Genomic DNA, 16,926 nt, shown 5'->3' with positions numbered 1-16,926 from the left:
GTGAAGTTGGCTAAATGTTCACAGTTACTTTATGTAGTTGCTCTTTAAAACGCCCTGACTTAAGAAAACATTTAACGAATAAAGAAAGTATATAAATGTCTCCTCACCGCTCTCTTGGTATCCGAATTTGAGGTTGTCTGTGACATCTTTTACTGAGACTGAAGAGCTTGAAAATAACTCTTTGGGCTCGTCTGGAGAGGACCCGCATGCTGTTTTCAAGCTGCTCATACCGCCACTGAAACAGGCTGTCCAAGGACCACAAGTGTTGAATAGATGATACATTCAGGAAGTAGCTCTGAGGAAGCCTGGTGTAGAAGGCTTTAAATTCATCTGCAACAACAATAATCAGGGTCAACATCATCACAGTGTTTATGTTCTGAAACACAGCATCCAGCACAGCAAGACATGGACTAAGATGTAAAGGAGGAGATTGTGTTAAAAATTATAGACGGGCAGAAACACCACAATTCAGTTTAGAAAATATATTTAAAAACAGAAAGAAACCAGTTCCTGATATTTTTAGAAGACATATTTAACGAGGAGGGCGATAAGTGCGGTTTAGCACTATTTGCATTACTCTCTCTATTATCAACATTATATTGTACCTGTACCTGTAGTACAGCACTCATGAACATATTTCAAAAGTAGTTAGGTGTCTGAAATGGGATTTGAAGTTTATACTTACAGAAAAAAAAAAAAGTAATACTTAATTTTAGTAAACACATGAATGCAATAGGGATTTACATGACCTTTTGCTGTACCAATACAAACAGTAATTACAAGAATAGATAAAGGAAATCATATTCATTTAGAAGTCATCCCGTCCATGTTTTGCATGAGCCTTTCATAAACAAGTCTTTTGGAAACTTGTATTTTTCAGAAGCCAAAGTTTAGTTTATCAGGGTTGGGAAAGTAGGACAAAGAGAGAAGTTTGTAGTGTGAGCTGAAAGGAATTTACATCTGAACAGATGAAAAACATTGAAACACAACACACACCTCTTACTTAGATTTCCCTGTCATGAGTGTACAGCATGTGAAGCTTGCCAACAAGACCGCATTCATGTTTACGGCTTGTTTCCGTCACATAAATTCAGCAGTAGCTTTTTTGTTGCTTGTTCATGTGGCACGCACCTCTATAAATGACAAGAATCACTTCTTGAACAACAGATCGGCATGCAGCCAAGTATGCTAAAAAAACATACTGGATGCACCCTTTATGTTTTACAAGACGAGACCCCATTTTTCATCCAGCTCCAAAAACAATGTTCAAACCCTTTCTATTTTGAGAAAGAATATGAAATCTGGATTTAGACCTTAAAATCCATTTTTGTCTAGAAGCCCAAAACTGGGCGTAATCGCCAGATTCTCCTGACAGGCCGTATCTAGTGACTTTGTAAACTAATTGCCATACAATTTACCATCTTTATTTGTAATTTTACAGAGACCTATGAAACTAACATGCATAATATGCTTGCATTGCTGACCAGCTGCTACAACATCAACATCTTTATATAAGCAAACAAACGTGTTGAAATTTTAAATGCCATAACAGCAAATTAGGTATATTGTGTAGGTTGTGTTAACGTGCTTAAGTGACACATTTGCATTTTAATAAGAAAATACACAAACACACAGCAAAGGCAGTTTCCGTTTTGTTCTATTCTATTCTGATTTAGAAAAAACATAATTGGAGATATACTTGTACATCCAGAGGAGCTGGTACATCTCAGGCAACATTACATGACTAATTTATTACTAAAGGTGCTATGTTATATTTTTGGCACTTGATAAATTCCTTAGTCCTATGCGCGCTCTGCTTTAGTGCTAGGACTTATTTGCATCTTTAGTCGATAAAGCACTGCACTGTGATATCTCTTATTGAAGGACATTTTTATGATACTTTTAGGTGTCTGCATTCTGGACACACTCCTGCCCTCACTTTACAGTCAGCAATTAAAACATAAAGTTTGAAGGTAATTGCAGTGAGTAATATTTCAGAATAATGCAAATCTGGATAAAAAGACATCAATTTTGATTTCACCTGAGTAATAATGGTCAGGGCAGGGTGACCGTGCACAGCAATAATAACTAAACATTGTGCTAAGAGCTTCTATTCAACCTCTGTTTCCCCGGTGATTGGAAAAGCTGGACTAGCAATAAATGGGTTTTATAGCTGATTAATCTTCTGCAGACTTACTGTAAACTGCCCAAGCTGAAAGTTCTTTTTTTTTTTTTTTTTTTTTTCATTTTTTTACCTTATTCTATGCTATTCATGTCATGTTTTTAATTTTCTATATGCAGATAGCATGCCAGAATTCAATACTCTTACTCAGCTATTATTGTTCAACCCTAAATCAGAGTATGGAGAGATATATGAATAGGATTCTCAATCAGGTTTAATGGTGCGGATAAAATACCTGAATTCATGCCCACCCTCTCTCATATAAATGATTTATATGCAAAAGTCGTATTTTCTCCAAGTATGATGAGGCAAACAAGTTGAGGGGAAGCAATAATTCCTTATTTTTTATGAGGACTTTCTCACCTGATTCTTCAAATTCTTTATAAAGCAACCCCCAGGTCTCTGTTATTCTCTCCAGGCTCTCCTCCATGGCTTGGATGTCCATGTACGGGCAGTTGCACTCTGGAAACTTGGGATCACAGTTGCACCAGCAATCATTGTCCTTGCAGACAAACTCACCCTCTCCATTGCAGGCTATGTAGCTGAGAGCAGCCTGCACAAAACTTTCTCTCAGGTAGTCTGGTAGGATCACTTGCAAGCCTGTAAAATCAAGTTGGTTTTAGTACCGCCATGAAGATGTGCACGAAGGGAGTGACAGTGAAAGTGTGGGGGCCATAAAGTGCTGGCTGAGTTGATAACTTACTTAATAAAATCTATAAATCTATACATATCTGTATGCCAAACAGATATATTTGGAAACACACAAAAAAAAGAGAGAGAAAAAAAAAAACGGGTAAAAATTTTACAAACCTTGCAGCTGGACTTTATTTTCAGGACTCTGAACAAGGACAGAACTGACGGAGTCAAGGTTGTCATAGTTACTACACCCGAGAGGGCCTGTTCGCGTCTCTGTCACCTGGGCAACAACAACAACAAAATGTAATTTATAACTACTCCACTTTATTCATTTTAGCAAAGTGCATACTTGATGAGAAAAGAAAAATGTTTCTAGGGTAATGTAAATGGGTAATGTAAATTGGTATTGCTGTTCTCTTAAAATAAAGCCATTTTAACATAATCAATTGTACATTTGAATGTAAAATAAGTAAGCTCCTTTCTGCTGAATAGCTGAAGGAGCACTTTGCTGTTCTCATTTTAAGGCAAGAATGGTTCCATACTCTTTATTTATTTTTTGTCTAAGCCCCTAATTAAGGACATTCCAAATGACTCTTGCCACAAAGCCCCTTTCTTCACTTCATCTGCAAGAGCCTATTTTACCTTGTCCCCTTCTCTTACGGTGACAGTGACGTGCATACAAGTAGATCTCGTTTTTCTCTCTTTGTGTTTTTTTTGACTTTGTATTTTGCTTAGCAATCTGTCCAACTCAGGCTTGGCAGGAGACAGTTGTTGTACAGTGATAGATGGATGAGGCGAGACGATTGGGGTAAGTTGATCAGCAAGATCATCATAAAGGGTTCAATAAAAAAAAAACTGCTGTTCCAAGTACAAACTCAGTATTCTACCTTTTTATGAAACAACATAAAACATAGGAACAAAAAGACAAATACAACGAATAAACATCCTTTATTCAAAACAGAAGGAAAGGGGCATTGCTTTACTGAATGTCTTAAAATACATTTATATCACTTTATTAAAACTTTCCTGAATTATGTGGGGTTATACGAATGCGAGGAAATGAGACACAATGCTAGATTCTAAATCACAGGCATATTTAATCCTTAAAAGGAATTATTTGATAAGCCATATGATATGCCATATGGAAAAACATTGAATGATGAGCAGAACATTCAATTTCCGCTTTGCTTAGCAGCTGCCTTTCACTGCTGATACATTCTGGTATATTACAAAAAGCTTAATAGGACATTATTAGCCACCTGTATGTAGGCATATGATAAAATATGGAAGTAATGTGGATGGAGGAATACTGTGGTAGACTGTTCTCCTCTGCGTTTAGCAGTGTCTCTCATGATGTGGGAACTGATGCTCTGTGTACACTGAGGCAGAAATATGCCATTTATTTTCATGATTTTTATTAAAAAAAAGAATACAAGTTTCTTTATTAGATAAAGATAATGGGTTTTATTAGGGTACTTCAATACAAAAATAGAGAAAAAAAACAACTTTTTTTTTCCTGATGTTTTAGAAAGCATATAAAAAATCAGGAGGTTTCAAAAATGACAGCAGAAGCCATCAACATGTTCAACTGTTATCCACAGTGTTGAATACTGACATATTATTAATATTATTTAAGTACGTTTGTACATCATAAGTTTATTCACGTGCCAACTTATTGGTAGCTTAGTAAAGGTGTAGGATGTTACCTAATTTGGAAATTAATTTTTTAATAAAACTATAAAATAGTGTGATAGCAGTTATGCAAGCTTGATAAGTGTGACTGAAACTGTTTGAGTTTGTTTTTACGTTTTTGATGTTAAACCTGAAACAATATATTAGCCCATCAACCTATAAAGGATATGTGTATGGTCTGTCCACATTCATGCATTCAGTATACATGGCTAAAAAGCTTGTAGTTGTTTTTTATTTTGTTTGTTTTGTTTTCTACCTTAATCCATTTGACCCAACGTGTTTCAATGTTAAATAAATGTGATCTCTAGTGATACTGACGAATTAATCGTATGCACAGAAATTAAGGCATAAGTAGATTTTCATGTGGTAACAGAATAACACAGCTGAATAAAAAATAAATCATTTATTCTGTCTAAGTTATCTCATCCCATAAAGCAGGCTTATAGTTTCGGTTTATAATTTTAGTTTTTTTTTTTTGTTGTTTTTTTTTTTTACATGATTTGGTCTTCCTACAAATTTCAAATTTGTTAGTGTGTGCTGCATAGATGTACTGTCTAGGCACCAAACTGCACATTTCAGATTTTGCTAAAAAAGACACTGCTTTTTGAATATGCGAATAGTATTACTGACAGCAGAAATGTGAAGTCACAGTCAACTCACAATAAGTGAAGTTCTTTATGGACATACTTTGGTATTTTCCCACTACAGCCAATGTACTTGGTCATTGAACAGACAACAATCAATAGTGTGAGACTGGGTACACAGAAATGTGTTTGTCATTACAAGAGTGCAATAAATCCAGAGGCAATCCATCGGATGGATGGCAGGACAAAATTAAAGGTCCCTGCTGTTCTCTTGGTCAAGACTGAAGCCTTGTTTATCACTTTGTGTAGACTGACTGGCAAACAACATTTGAGTAAGGCAGAGGAATCTAATTGATTCGGTTCACAAAAATTGCAAGGTGCAACAAAAATGCATCCCTTTGCTCTTGGATATCTCTGAAGTCATTACTCTTTGTACAAACAAGCAGATCCAATCAGAAAACTTCACCCTGTACCAACACGTCCTGAAGAAATTCCACATTTCAAAGGCATCGTGATGCATTTATACTCCTCAAAAATGAGCTTCAATTTGCAATTTTCATGGCTGAAGAATGCAGGCAATGCCTCATCGGTGTTCTTTCATTCATTCCTCAGCTTGCTAGATTTTAGATTTATGCAGAGAGCTCCAATCTGTTCTGCTATCTTGTGGGTCAACGCCTTTAGGAAAGGATGCACAAGTGTGGAAGAATCTGTCACCCCTTTGACTCACTTTCCACTGATTATACAGGTGAATCTGTGCTTTTTCCACTTCCCACCTGTCAGTCACACCAGATGACTGCCTTTGGACTATTAAAGCACAACCTCGCATACTCTCTGTCCCTCTGTAACTACAGAAGGAATCCTTGATTCCCAGAAATAAAATAGACAAAGGCATTTGCCGCAACTCCTCTGCTGTGCCCACTTTGACTGCAAAAACTCATCGTTCTCTGAACAAATTATTGCAACAGCCACAGAGCTTTGACATGAATCTGACTCATATTCTGTTGGAAAAGGAGCTACCACAGCCAGCTCCTGCTGCGCCCGGAGAACAGAAAATGGCAGAGAAGAGGGACGCCCTTCCCTCTGTCACCCTATTAACCCCACGCTACCTGAAGGTGACAACTGGAGCTGGTGACTTGTCCCCAGCCGTGTTTCACAGGACTCATTTATCTTCCCCTCACCATATGTGCTCATCATGGTGCTTCCTGCAGACTCAATGTGTTCAAAGCAGCTGATGATCATATTTCATCACAAGCAGACGAATAAAAAGAGTATTTCTCTTTTCAGCTCTCATTGATGCTGTAATGGCGTTTTACTAAGGACATTAACTATGACAACTGTGCACAACTAGCCATCTTTCAGATGGCAAATTTGAATCTGAAATTCAAATGTGTGAGCTTGACAGCCGATTGTTTAAACAGTTTGAAATTAACCCAATTTAAAAAAGTAATACACGTATAAAATATATGGACACATTTTATCTGTGTACATTTGAATCCATATTTCTATGTACAATTGTGCTATGTTTGACAGCTAAAAGACAGTAAGTGAGAGAAAATAAAACAGATTATTAATAAATCTACACACCTTTGTTTTAGATTATGACAAACATTTTCTAAGGCATGCAAACCTTTTGTCTGACAACCACAATTACAACATGCTGGTGATCTGACTGTCAGAGTTGAAGAGGTTAGCTCGGCAGAAATTGTGGCTGCAGTATCTGTGCTTTCCCAAAAGCTTGGTGAAATTATTGGTCCCTGGAAGGATTTGGCATCAAAATGTTAGATTTATTCCTCATGCTGTTTGTATAGATAAGCTAATAAATGTTGATGATTCTCATAGCCAACAGCTGGTTTTCTGTCTTTTTATCTTTTATATGGTACCAGTGCCCTTTATTGACATAAGTCAGACAGGAAATGGGATAATCGCCTCAGGACCACGCACAGATTTGAGATAAAAAGCTGTTTTTTTGGGGGGGGGGGTTAATTTAATTCAACATTTTACTGTAAATTTCTAGAGCTTAGTTTTTTCTTCTGTACTTTTTGCATTATACAATATGAAATAACATGATTCAAAACAGTCTAACACACTTGTCCATGATAAAAATGAAATTTTAGTTTAAGAGAATGCTAAAATGTTCCAAGACAGTAAAAATTAATAAATGTAATTTATAAATGTGAACATAGGTTAGGAGGGAAAATTGCCAGATGTGAGATTGAGAATTTAGACAAGCCGCTAGCTACGTTTGCAGACTTTTGTCAATCTATCAGTGAAGCCGTTTCTCTTTCATGTGTCATTGTTTTATATCAGACTCAATGTGGATGGAAAGTGTGATAGTATGTGCATTTACTGTGGTAAATAATGTCTTAAAATAATCTTAATAAAAAAGTCATTACCTTTATGGCAGTGGAGGCAATCTGGATGTGGTGCAGTTTGCGCAGAGTGCTCTCCCTGTCAATGAAGTAAGAAGCGGCGAGCTGGTGCAGAGCTTCCAGAGTCACAGTAGAGGAGTTACCAGAGAAATCGCTCACCTCTGCTTTCTTACTCAGCTTCCTTTTGTCCACAAATATTGTAAGGGCTTCTTCCCCTGCATGGAAAAGGAACAGAATTTCTCTCATTGTTTTTTTTAAAGGTGAATCAGAGGTGCATTAAAGCCTTGCAAGAATAACCTTTCTCTGAGCTTTCTAGAGAATATTCTGCAGTGGCATGTTTAAAAATGTCAGACCTTTTCTCTGGCTTTAACACCCAGAACACATTAAAATGAAGTGTTTATCTAAATGTGACAAAGTGTCACGCTTTCCAACTGTTTGAATAGGAGTGTAGCTACACACTGTCTATTTCTGGCACCAGACGTAATATGAATACTCCCAGAAAACTCCAGTGTTGTTATGTACATGCTTGTCAAGTGACTTCTGACTGAAAGACTATTGCCAATATTTGTAGAATTCCACTTTTCATGGTGGCAGCATGTTGGAGTAGCTCCATTATGTTTGTTCTGATTTGTTCATTTTCCAGACTTTTGTTCATAATTTTTTGGATTAGGGATTGCTTTTTCAGACAATTACTCCCTTTGGTCTAGGATATTGTGCAGCTGGAAGGATTTTTGCCCCCTTTTGTTTTTTTACTTTCAGGGCTATTGTTAAGATTCATAACCACTGCAACAAGTGCTTTAGATTACAACTGGGAGCAGCTGATTAGCGTTTCAAAAGCTCAACTAATACCTGAACAACGACCCCAAATCCCAGAGGAATTGAAGAGGAAGCTTCACAGATAAAGAGCAGAACCAAAGAGAGAAAAGGAGGAAGTTCAAACCAACTTTTCCATTGATCATATTCCCAACACCAGCCTCTTTTAGTCTGGCTTTCCAGCCATACGGTCTTAAAGAGTACATGAGGTGGATTAGAAGTGTTTGCTAACAACAGATGGTTTCATCCAGAATATTGAGAATATCATCATTATATTATATAAATACAGGTATATTTGCCGGAAAACTGAATTCTACTGGAGATCCTTTCATCAGCTACACCTCCAGAAAGCTGTGAAACTGTAAATCTGTCTATTTCCCTGCACACTTCTTGAAAACTGGTAGTTTAGGCCACATACCCATTGTGTCCATGTTACAATTGTTTTAGTTTTTTCACAGTTTTATTTAATTATATGTATAATAGGTGCTTTGTCAACAAATATTATTTTACAAGCATTAGAGAGAAACCATGATTGATGGTCACATTACCAAGATGACAACAACAAAAAAAAATGGTTGTTTTTGTAATCTATATATGTGGAATTTCTTTGATAAGGTTCTTCAGTCCTATTCTCTTATCTGAAGTAAGCATGATTTATACTTTGGTTCTCGAGATTTATACTCTATGTCATCTAACACATTTTCAAACAAGAAACATTTGCACCAAAAATACATTCATGGGTAATTTTCAGAAATTAATCTGTAGCTTAACAGTGGCTTAACCTTAAAACGCAATTTGTTTTCCTTCAGGAGAGCCACTCAAAAATGCAGATAATTATAAGCTTCACGAAACACCAGCACAGCCTTCATAAGCACCTCTAAAGAATAAGGATTCTTGATCATAGCTAGAATAGGCCGTGCCACCCAGCATCTAAAGCCACTGATCATAGCAATCGCCTCTTCATAAGTTTAAGGGCTGGGGTGCAGCAGACGGTCTATGCTTTAAGAGTTCCTCAGACACTGCACATCATCTTTCTCATTATAATGCAGTGTTAATGCTTCTGAGTCATTTTTCTGCCAACTGCCTTTCTTACTCAACTGCTGAAGGGCACACTCCTAATATCACAATCTATTTATTAATTTCATTAAGTCCATATGTTTCTGAACACAGAGGCAATCCATACGGAACCGCAGAGACGGTACTCGGGCAAAGATCCAAAGCAAACTCCTCATTCTCCTCCGTCTACGACACTAACACACTGGCTGAGAGCCAGAGTGTGGGGCAACATCAGCTCAGGATGCCTGAGATGGTTGCATTATGTACAGCCACTCACAACAGCAACCTTTTCAAAGCTTGGAGTTAGGGCCGAAGTAATTGACAAGTGTTGCTTTGTAAAAGCAAATCTCTTTGAGAGAACCCTCGACCTCTCTGGCATCTTGCAAAGTTTTCCTTTTATTCCTTTTCTCTTTTAGCCAATTAGTGCATGACCATTCAACAGTCTGTGAAGGCAAAAAAAAAAAAAAAAAAAAAAACGAACTTTGGATGACCATGACACTGCACAAGTATTTACGAATAAATAGGAAATGGTCTACATTTGTATAGTGCTTTATCACGGTAGAGGACGACAGAAAGTTACAAGCTACAGTCAGTCATTCCCTCTGACCACCACCAGCAGGCAAGGAAGGAAGATGTCTTGCCGAAAAACACGATTGAGATAGATGGGGGGAACAGGCATACCGGGGTTCAACCTGGCAACCTAAACCGATATATTAAATTATTTTGTGATGTTTCTTTGGTTACTCTAAGTAAACTCCAGTAATGTGAATCACCATCTGCTGTCCATGGAGAACACCTGGAAGATTTTATTATCTCAAGTTGCACAGCTTAGTGAAGCCAAGATCATCATTGAGGAAAATAATTCATTCAGTAACATTTCCCCCTGGGCCATAACATATTTTATAAGCTAAATGCTTGTTCTGTGAAAAATTAAAATAATAATTAAAAGAAAAGAAAAGAAAAGAAGGTGCATTCTTGTGCCTTTATTACTTTATCTAAAGCCAATGGCATAAAACAAGAAAAACAAAAATCCTGATTAACTCTGTAGCTGCACCTGATGTGCATATATATCATACATTACATACAACATCTGTTGTCATTTCACTTTGCATTACTGTTGGATGTTCAGTGAAACATAGATATATAAAAAAAAGATAAATACCAAAGAAGAAGGTATTTAAATAGCTTCCCTTTTTGTGACAGTTTATCAAATCTCTTTCTGACCTACTCATATTCGCATTCATAAATCACACAATAATGGCTGTAGAGCTGTTATCATCTATAATGGTCTTGTCTCACACCAGGAACCTCATAAGGTTCAGTGCCTTGCTATAAAAAAGCACACTTCTGTAGGCTTCTTCAAGAAAAACGTTGCACAACTGACTTCAAAACGTCTCTGTACAAAAGCACTTTTGAAGTGAATGTTGTTCATTTATTCCTTTTTAATTTAAAACGAATAAAGTTCAATTCAACTGGTGAATCCATGCAGTATATATGACTGCACAATATTGCTTTGTCTTTACAGTATCTTAGTATGCACTGTTAACATAGCAGGGGACTTTTCAGAATATTAAATGTGTTAGCTATTATTTATTAAGCATTCACAATTTGCATTCCATTAAAAATGCAGTATGTTGGAAGCAGACTTACTGCAATAGATTCCCACACCAGACGCTGTTGAAAAGATCAGAGGCTGACTAACTCAGGTAAGTGTTGGAAGTGTCTTAATGTCAAACAAAAAAAACAAAAAAAAAACGTATGAACATGTGGACATATCACAGCTGACATCATTGCAGCGTTCAACAAAAATATTACAACTGCATTCCTGTGTAATTCATTCTTGCTGTTAAACACAAAAATCGTCATTCAGAGAAAAGCAGTAATAGTTTCTTTTACCTCCAAGTGTTGCTGTTAATAAGAAGTGAGTCCCATACTTTTTGATCAGATTGTCAGTGATCATTTGGGTTGTAGGTCTGCGGCCCAGAAGTCGAATGTTTCTGATGAACTCTGGTGTTAAGGGTAACTGTGACTCCAGGAAATCTCTTCTCTCCACTGCAAGGTTGTTCACCTTCCATCGCCCAAACTCCCTGTTAAGAATAGTCACACAAGAACAAAAAACAAAGTAAAACAAAAATAAAAAATCCAAAGATTTACATGCGAGTTGCTGAAATCAAATGCATTTTTATATAAACTGCTAAAAGATCAAAAGCATAGTGATGACTTTTTAATACTCTCCAGGGAGTCCAGACTTCTAGAACCCACAAGCTGTTTTTCTACACAAGGTTGTTTATTTTGGTTATGAGCCTATTGATTTAGAGTTAAAAGTAACATATAAAATGACTGACCAAAAACAGGAAGTTAAGAAAACAAGATGTAAACAAACTGATCTTAAAATGTAATTAAACCTGAGATTATTTATAGAAACATAACTTAGCATGGACAATTTTTAGATAAACTATTTAATCTGTTCAATTAATTACTCAAAAAATATATTTTAGTTGCCTAATTTGTTTATCCCTCAGTTAAGACAAACAACATTATATATAGAAATATGACATTATTTTAGAGTGACTCCCATGCTCTTTACATTCTCTCTAAGCTCAAATACAAATCTTATTAAAATCAAAACAACTGATGAACTACAAAGAGTGAGTTCAACTTTTGTATCGCAAATTTAACATTTTTCCATCAATAGCAAGTTTATACCCATTTGTTTAGCATTGTATGATAAAATGGGTTAATATAGTTAGGCCTAACTTGCATATTCTCTCAAAAATAAACAGTTAGACTGACCAAGCATAAATCCTATTAATATCAGTTCAAAACGCCATAACCAAAACTAAAGTTGAAGTGTCATGATGTGTGTTGTGATGGACTCAAATGCAACAGGCTGAGACTTTGAGTTGATTTCAAAGATTTGATAAAGAATGAAAAAAGAAAAAACTTACAACAAAAAGCCATAGAGAACACAAGGAGCCAGAGCAAAAGAAAAATAACATAACGATAAAGTCCTATCAAGTAACAGGAATTCTCAGGATTAAACAAGAGGAACCAGCAAAGTGTGACTGAGAATGAGTTGCTTAAGTACTGGGAGGTTAAATGATGAACAAAAGACTCAGGCTGATGAGCTAATGGGTTGCAGGTGTGGCGAGAGCAGAAATCAGGCTGAGGAGAGAGAGAGAGAGAGGAAGTGACACAGGGGGTTTGTGAGAGCACACCAAAGACTAGTAAATTTATCTCACTAAACTAGACACAATAAATAAACATAACTAGAATCACTAAGTAAGAACTGAAATAAAAATATAAATGAGCCGGAACTAATAGAAATAAGTAAGAAGGACAAATGACAAAACCCACAACAAACTCAAACAACCGAAAATCCTCGTATGTAGTAAAACAAAATATTCCAAGTTTGTTCAATTATTTATTTTAATTGATAATGGCAATGGGCAAAAAGGACCTTAGTGGTTTGTATTATAGTCGATCAAATAACCACACTATTCTGCACAGAACTTAAGATTCTTTCAAACATTGTTTTATTTTCATAAAGCTTTAATTCTTCCAAGACAACTTTAGATTGGGACAGCAATGAATACTAAATATTCGGATTAGTCAAACCTAGATTAAATATTTTTGAACTGGTTATTGGTTCGCCAGAACCCAGTTTAGATGTTTTTGAAAACTTAATTCAATTTAAGAAGATAAGAAAAAAAAAAAAAAAAGAGAAAGAATCAGGCACAGAAAGATGGGTAAGCCCAGGGCGCCATTTATACATGAGCTGCCTCTGGGCCTCGGTATTAGGTTGTTTAACTGCTTCCAAAAAGAGTTTTCACCTGAAACCAATGAAATCTGTCCTACATGCTCCAAGTATAGGGGAAACTTTCCTCTGAATACAGCTCAATTTAACGTGAAACTGGATAAGAAAAGTCAAAGTTATTCTAATAAAAATAATCTTCAAACACAAACTGCTCCAGAGTTTCCAACATGTTCAACTGCTTTTGCCATGATTTTTACTATATTTTTAAATCATCTTTCTAATGTTAAAAAATAAAATTATTACTGTACATGCACTCATAAAAATACTAGCCTTTAAGTAGAATTATAAATCTACCACATAAATTATACACATTTTTATGTTTTCATGGAAAAACACAGCCTTTATTTTTCATATTTGGAACCATCATAAAAAATGATGTAGCTCTGTTTTTCCATGACAGATGAGCAAACTTAGTCTCCAAGGAAAATGTGAGCTACAATCTTAGAAGTGGTCCGGGTATTGTTTGCAAAGTCCTTTTCATTTACAGCTGTTGCCTGGGAAACGGCTCAGTTGAATATGACAGGGGGCATTTGTCCGTTTTCCATTTAACTTTAGCTTCAGTAATATCAATTTTAGCACAACATCAGTCAAGGTCAGAGACATTTCTGCCATAAATGTGTATCCATGATGGTTCATATTTACTTCAAGCACTTTGCATGGGGGAACAATTCAGCAGCTTATTTTAAAAGTTCATTGAAACATGCAGCTCTGAGTCTGTCTCTCTTGTCTGTTTCTACAGATTTACAGCTTACACAGATTATATGCCACGTCAGCTTGTCACTCCAGTAATACTATTGAAATGTTTCTTTCATCATTTTTTAATTTCAGTTAAATGTTTTTTGCATAATTAATAGTACAGCAAATCCTAAAATGTTATTTTTCTTTCATATTTCTAAGTTAATTGTTGTATTTAGTGTGGACAGCAGAATGACGGGAAACAAAGCAAGAACTTCAAATAACCAAGATAAGAAAATAACTATAAAAACAAATCCAACTTTAAAACCGAAGTTCACTTACATTTTATGTAAAACAGCATGCATGTGATGTGGGATCAGAATTGAGGATGAAATGCAAGTATTTTACAACTAAACTAGCAAACTTTAGTTCGCCAACTTTAATTGCAGCTGTTTAGAATGTATGCTTTCAAACTTAAAGCTTTAGCCATAGAAGAGCAACAGTTTGAGGTCCTACTCTGGATATTAGTTTTCTCTTTTCACAAATGCAAAATAAAAAGTTTTGAATTCCGGGAAAGAAGTCACAGATGGAAATCACCAGGGTAGTTAAAAAGGCTGAGAAATGTATCTTATAGATGTAAAGTGTAGTATTAGGTCTTCCTGTCAGCCTGGCAATAAGCAGCTACATTCCAGATAATCAGGTGAATATGAGATGAAAGGGAAAATGTTTCTTTGAGAACCATTAGTCATATTAGACAACATTCTTATTTATTAAAGAAATTCATTTTTGAAGGGCTACATCTGGATGCCTCCTGAAAATCAAATGCTGTCTTGAGTGATTGATTGTTTTTGGTCATACTTCGCTGTGCGGCCGGAAATAAACCTTTAGTAAATTTATATGAACTGCATTGTCCAATCAGTCAAATGTTGCACTTCTCTCTTGTCACCGTAAAAGCTTGACTGCTGTAATCAGAAAGGGTTGGGCAACCTTGGCTGCAGATGATGGATGGAAGGAGTGTGGCCTTTTGAAAGGGTATATATCACATTAAACCAGGAGTAATGAGGAAAGCTCGAACACACAGATGTTTAAATGATACAATGTGTAAATCACTGGGAATTCAAACTACAGCACAGAAAACCTAAAGAGCAGGTAGCACAGATTTGCTTCGCATTTAGTTTTAATTTATTATTACATATTAAGAAAGTCGGAGACGGTTGCACGCATTGTTAAATGGGAGCTATAAGCAGTGTGGGAAGTAAACATAATGATGTTAAATGGAGAAGTGGTGCTCGTTGACCTTTTTGCTGACACTGTAGTATTCAGACAAAGCCACTGACTAATTTCTTGCTCAGACATATCTAGTGTAGCTATAAATCTCCACCTCATTTCATGCTATACAAATAAATGACCTCTTCAAATGGGACATGGTGTCTCCTGAGTTCCGCTTTGCAGCATGGAAGCAGAAGTTTAAAGGCGCAGCATGTTCTGTGCAAGAAAAAAAAAGAGGAATACATAGGGAGGTGGGGAGGGTAGTTGGGGGTGATACAGGTACAGAAAGCGTATTCGCAAATCCCTGCCGTCGTTCGTTTCTTCCGTTATCGCTGACTGTGATAAGCTAGCCCTGTCTTATCTTAAAACCCCGATAGGCCAAATGGTTCATCCTGCAGGAAGAGGATGAAATGAAATGGGTTTCACCACAGAGTTGATTTTAGGGTCTGCAATCCCTCCTACAACCACCTAAGTCATTATTATTATCAATTTTATTGCTCCTGTTTGCAGTGGCACATCAGTTTCACAAGTTTAATTCTCAAAGTACTATCTCACTGAAGAGTTCTTAGAATTTATTTTTAGGAAAAGAGAGCCTCCACTTTTCTCAAAAAGTAAAGTGTAATCAAGAATAAGACGAAAGCACTAATTCTGTCCAGTTTGTGTGAACTTGCATCCAAAAGAAAAGGCTGTATGACTGTTTTTTTTTGTTTGTTTGTTTGTATGTTTGTTTTTAGAAAAGATAAAGTGTATGCATAAAAGTTTTAGAAGAACTGGAGACATTGAGGTCAAAGGGGAGATCACCTTCCACAGGAGTGGAAAATAGCATTCTTAACACTGTTAAACAGCTGAGGATAGATATAGTGATTGAACTGCCCGTCCTAAACAATGGAAACAGCAGGGAAATGGAATACAAGAAAGTCAACAAATATCATCGGCTCAGGGAAGAGCAAGAGAGAGAAAGGCAGGTGAAGGTAACAGCAGTAGCTGTGGTCATTGGAGCACTCGAGGCAGTGACCCCCCTCACTGGAGATTTAGTTCCAACAGATACAGCAAGAAATATTGGCGGAAATGGGTTGGAAGCCAGGCCGGGCCTGGCACTGCAGTGTAAAAGAGGCTTTAGTAGCAGATACGTAGTAGAGAGGAGGGTTGATGCTATTTGGTGGAAATGTGTTTAAAACATGGTTAAGGCTCAAGTGTTTATTAAATCTTTTTAGAATGGTGGGTTTGCATTTAAGCAGCACATAACAACAGTTAATATCAGTGTTGTTTTTTTTTGTTGTTGTTTTATTCTGTTTTTAGGCTTGAAAACTACAGTTTATTCGAGTCTGAAATATTATATGTAATCATATTATATCCCAATGAAGTAATCAAAGAGATTATCCTAATACAATATGCTTAGAAAAGGGCCAAACCTATGTCATCCCTCCTACCTTCACCCTGGTGAACGTGGCAGCTTTCCCTTGGCAACAGTTGCTGTGAACAGGTGGCTCAGGCGGAAGGCCCGCATTGTGTTTGTATTCCAAGCCATGGAGATGCTTTCCAGTGAATTTACAAAGCACACAAACTCAAATATGCTCATGCATCCTCAAAAACACAAACCTTGCTTCATTTAGTTCAACGCAGCAGTTAAACTTCTTTCATATTCAATCAGTAAGAAATGCAGGGAATTGATTACCTGCATAACGTGGTGCGAATTTATTACTCTATCACTGCTGAGGTGGCTCGTAGGACTGATTCTGGTAATTCATCTTCTCCTGTCATTGAGCATTTATTAAAATTTAGCAGAGATGTGCATGAGGAAGACCAGAAGAGAACCATATATATATATATATA

At 36.5% G+C, this 16,926-nt stretch overlaps 1 protein-coding gene across 1 annotated transcript in view; it reads right to left on the bottom strand.

Moving 5' to 3' along the window:
* LOC106954154 (BMP/retinoic acid-inducible neural-specific protein 3-like) overlaps window positions 1–16,926 on the bottom strand; it is a 61,692-nt gene that overhangs the window by 10,355 nt on the left and 34,411 nt on the right. Inside the window, exons 3-7 of the mRNA XM_015043433.1 lie at window positions 11,229–11,419; window positions 7,488–7,678; window positions 2,993–3,098; window positions 2,546–2,782; window positions 108–330 (exon numbers count right to left, since the gene is read on the bottom strand). Of these exons, the coding sequence (XP_014898919.1) occupies window positions 108–330; window positions 2,546–2,782; window positions 2,993–3,098; window positions 7,488–7,678; window positions 11,229–11,419 (948 nt within the window). The remainder of the gene's footprint in view (window positions 1–107; window positions 331–2,545; window positions 2,783–2,992; window positions 3,099–7,487; window positions 7,679–11,228; window positions 11,420–16,926) is intronic.

The sequence above is a fragment of the Poecilia latipinna genome, unplaced genomic scaffold, assembly GCF_001443285.1.
Source record: "Poecilia latipinna isolate Pla-1442-1.1 unplaced genomic scaffold, P_latipinna-1.0 Scaffold632, whole genome shotgun sequence".
NCBI classification, from domain to species: domain Eukaryota; kingdom Metazoa; phylum Chordata; class Actinopteri; order Cyprinodontiformes; family Poeciliidae; genus Poecilia; species Poecilia latipinna.
This window is presented reverse-complemented; position numbering and strand designations above follow the sequence as displayed.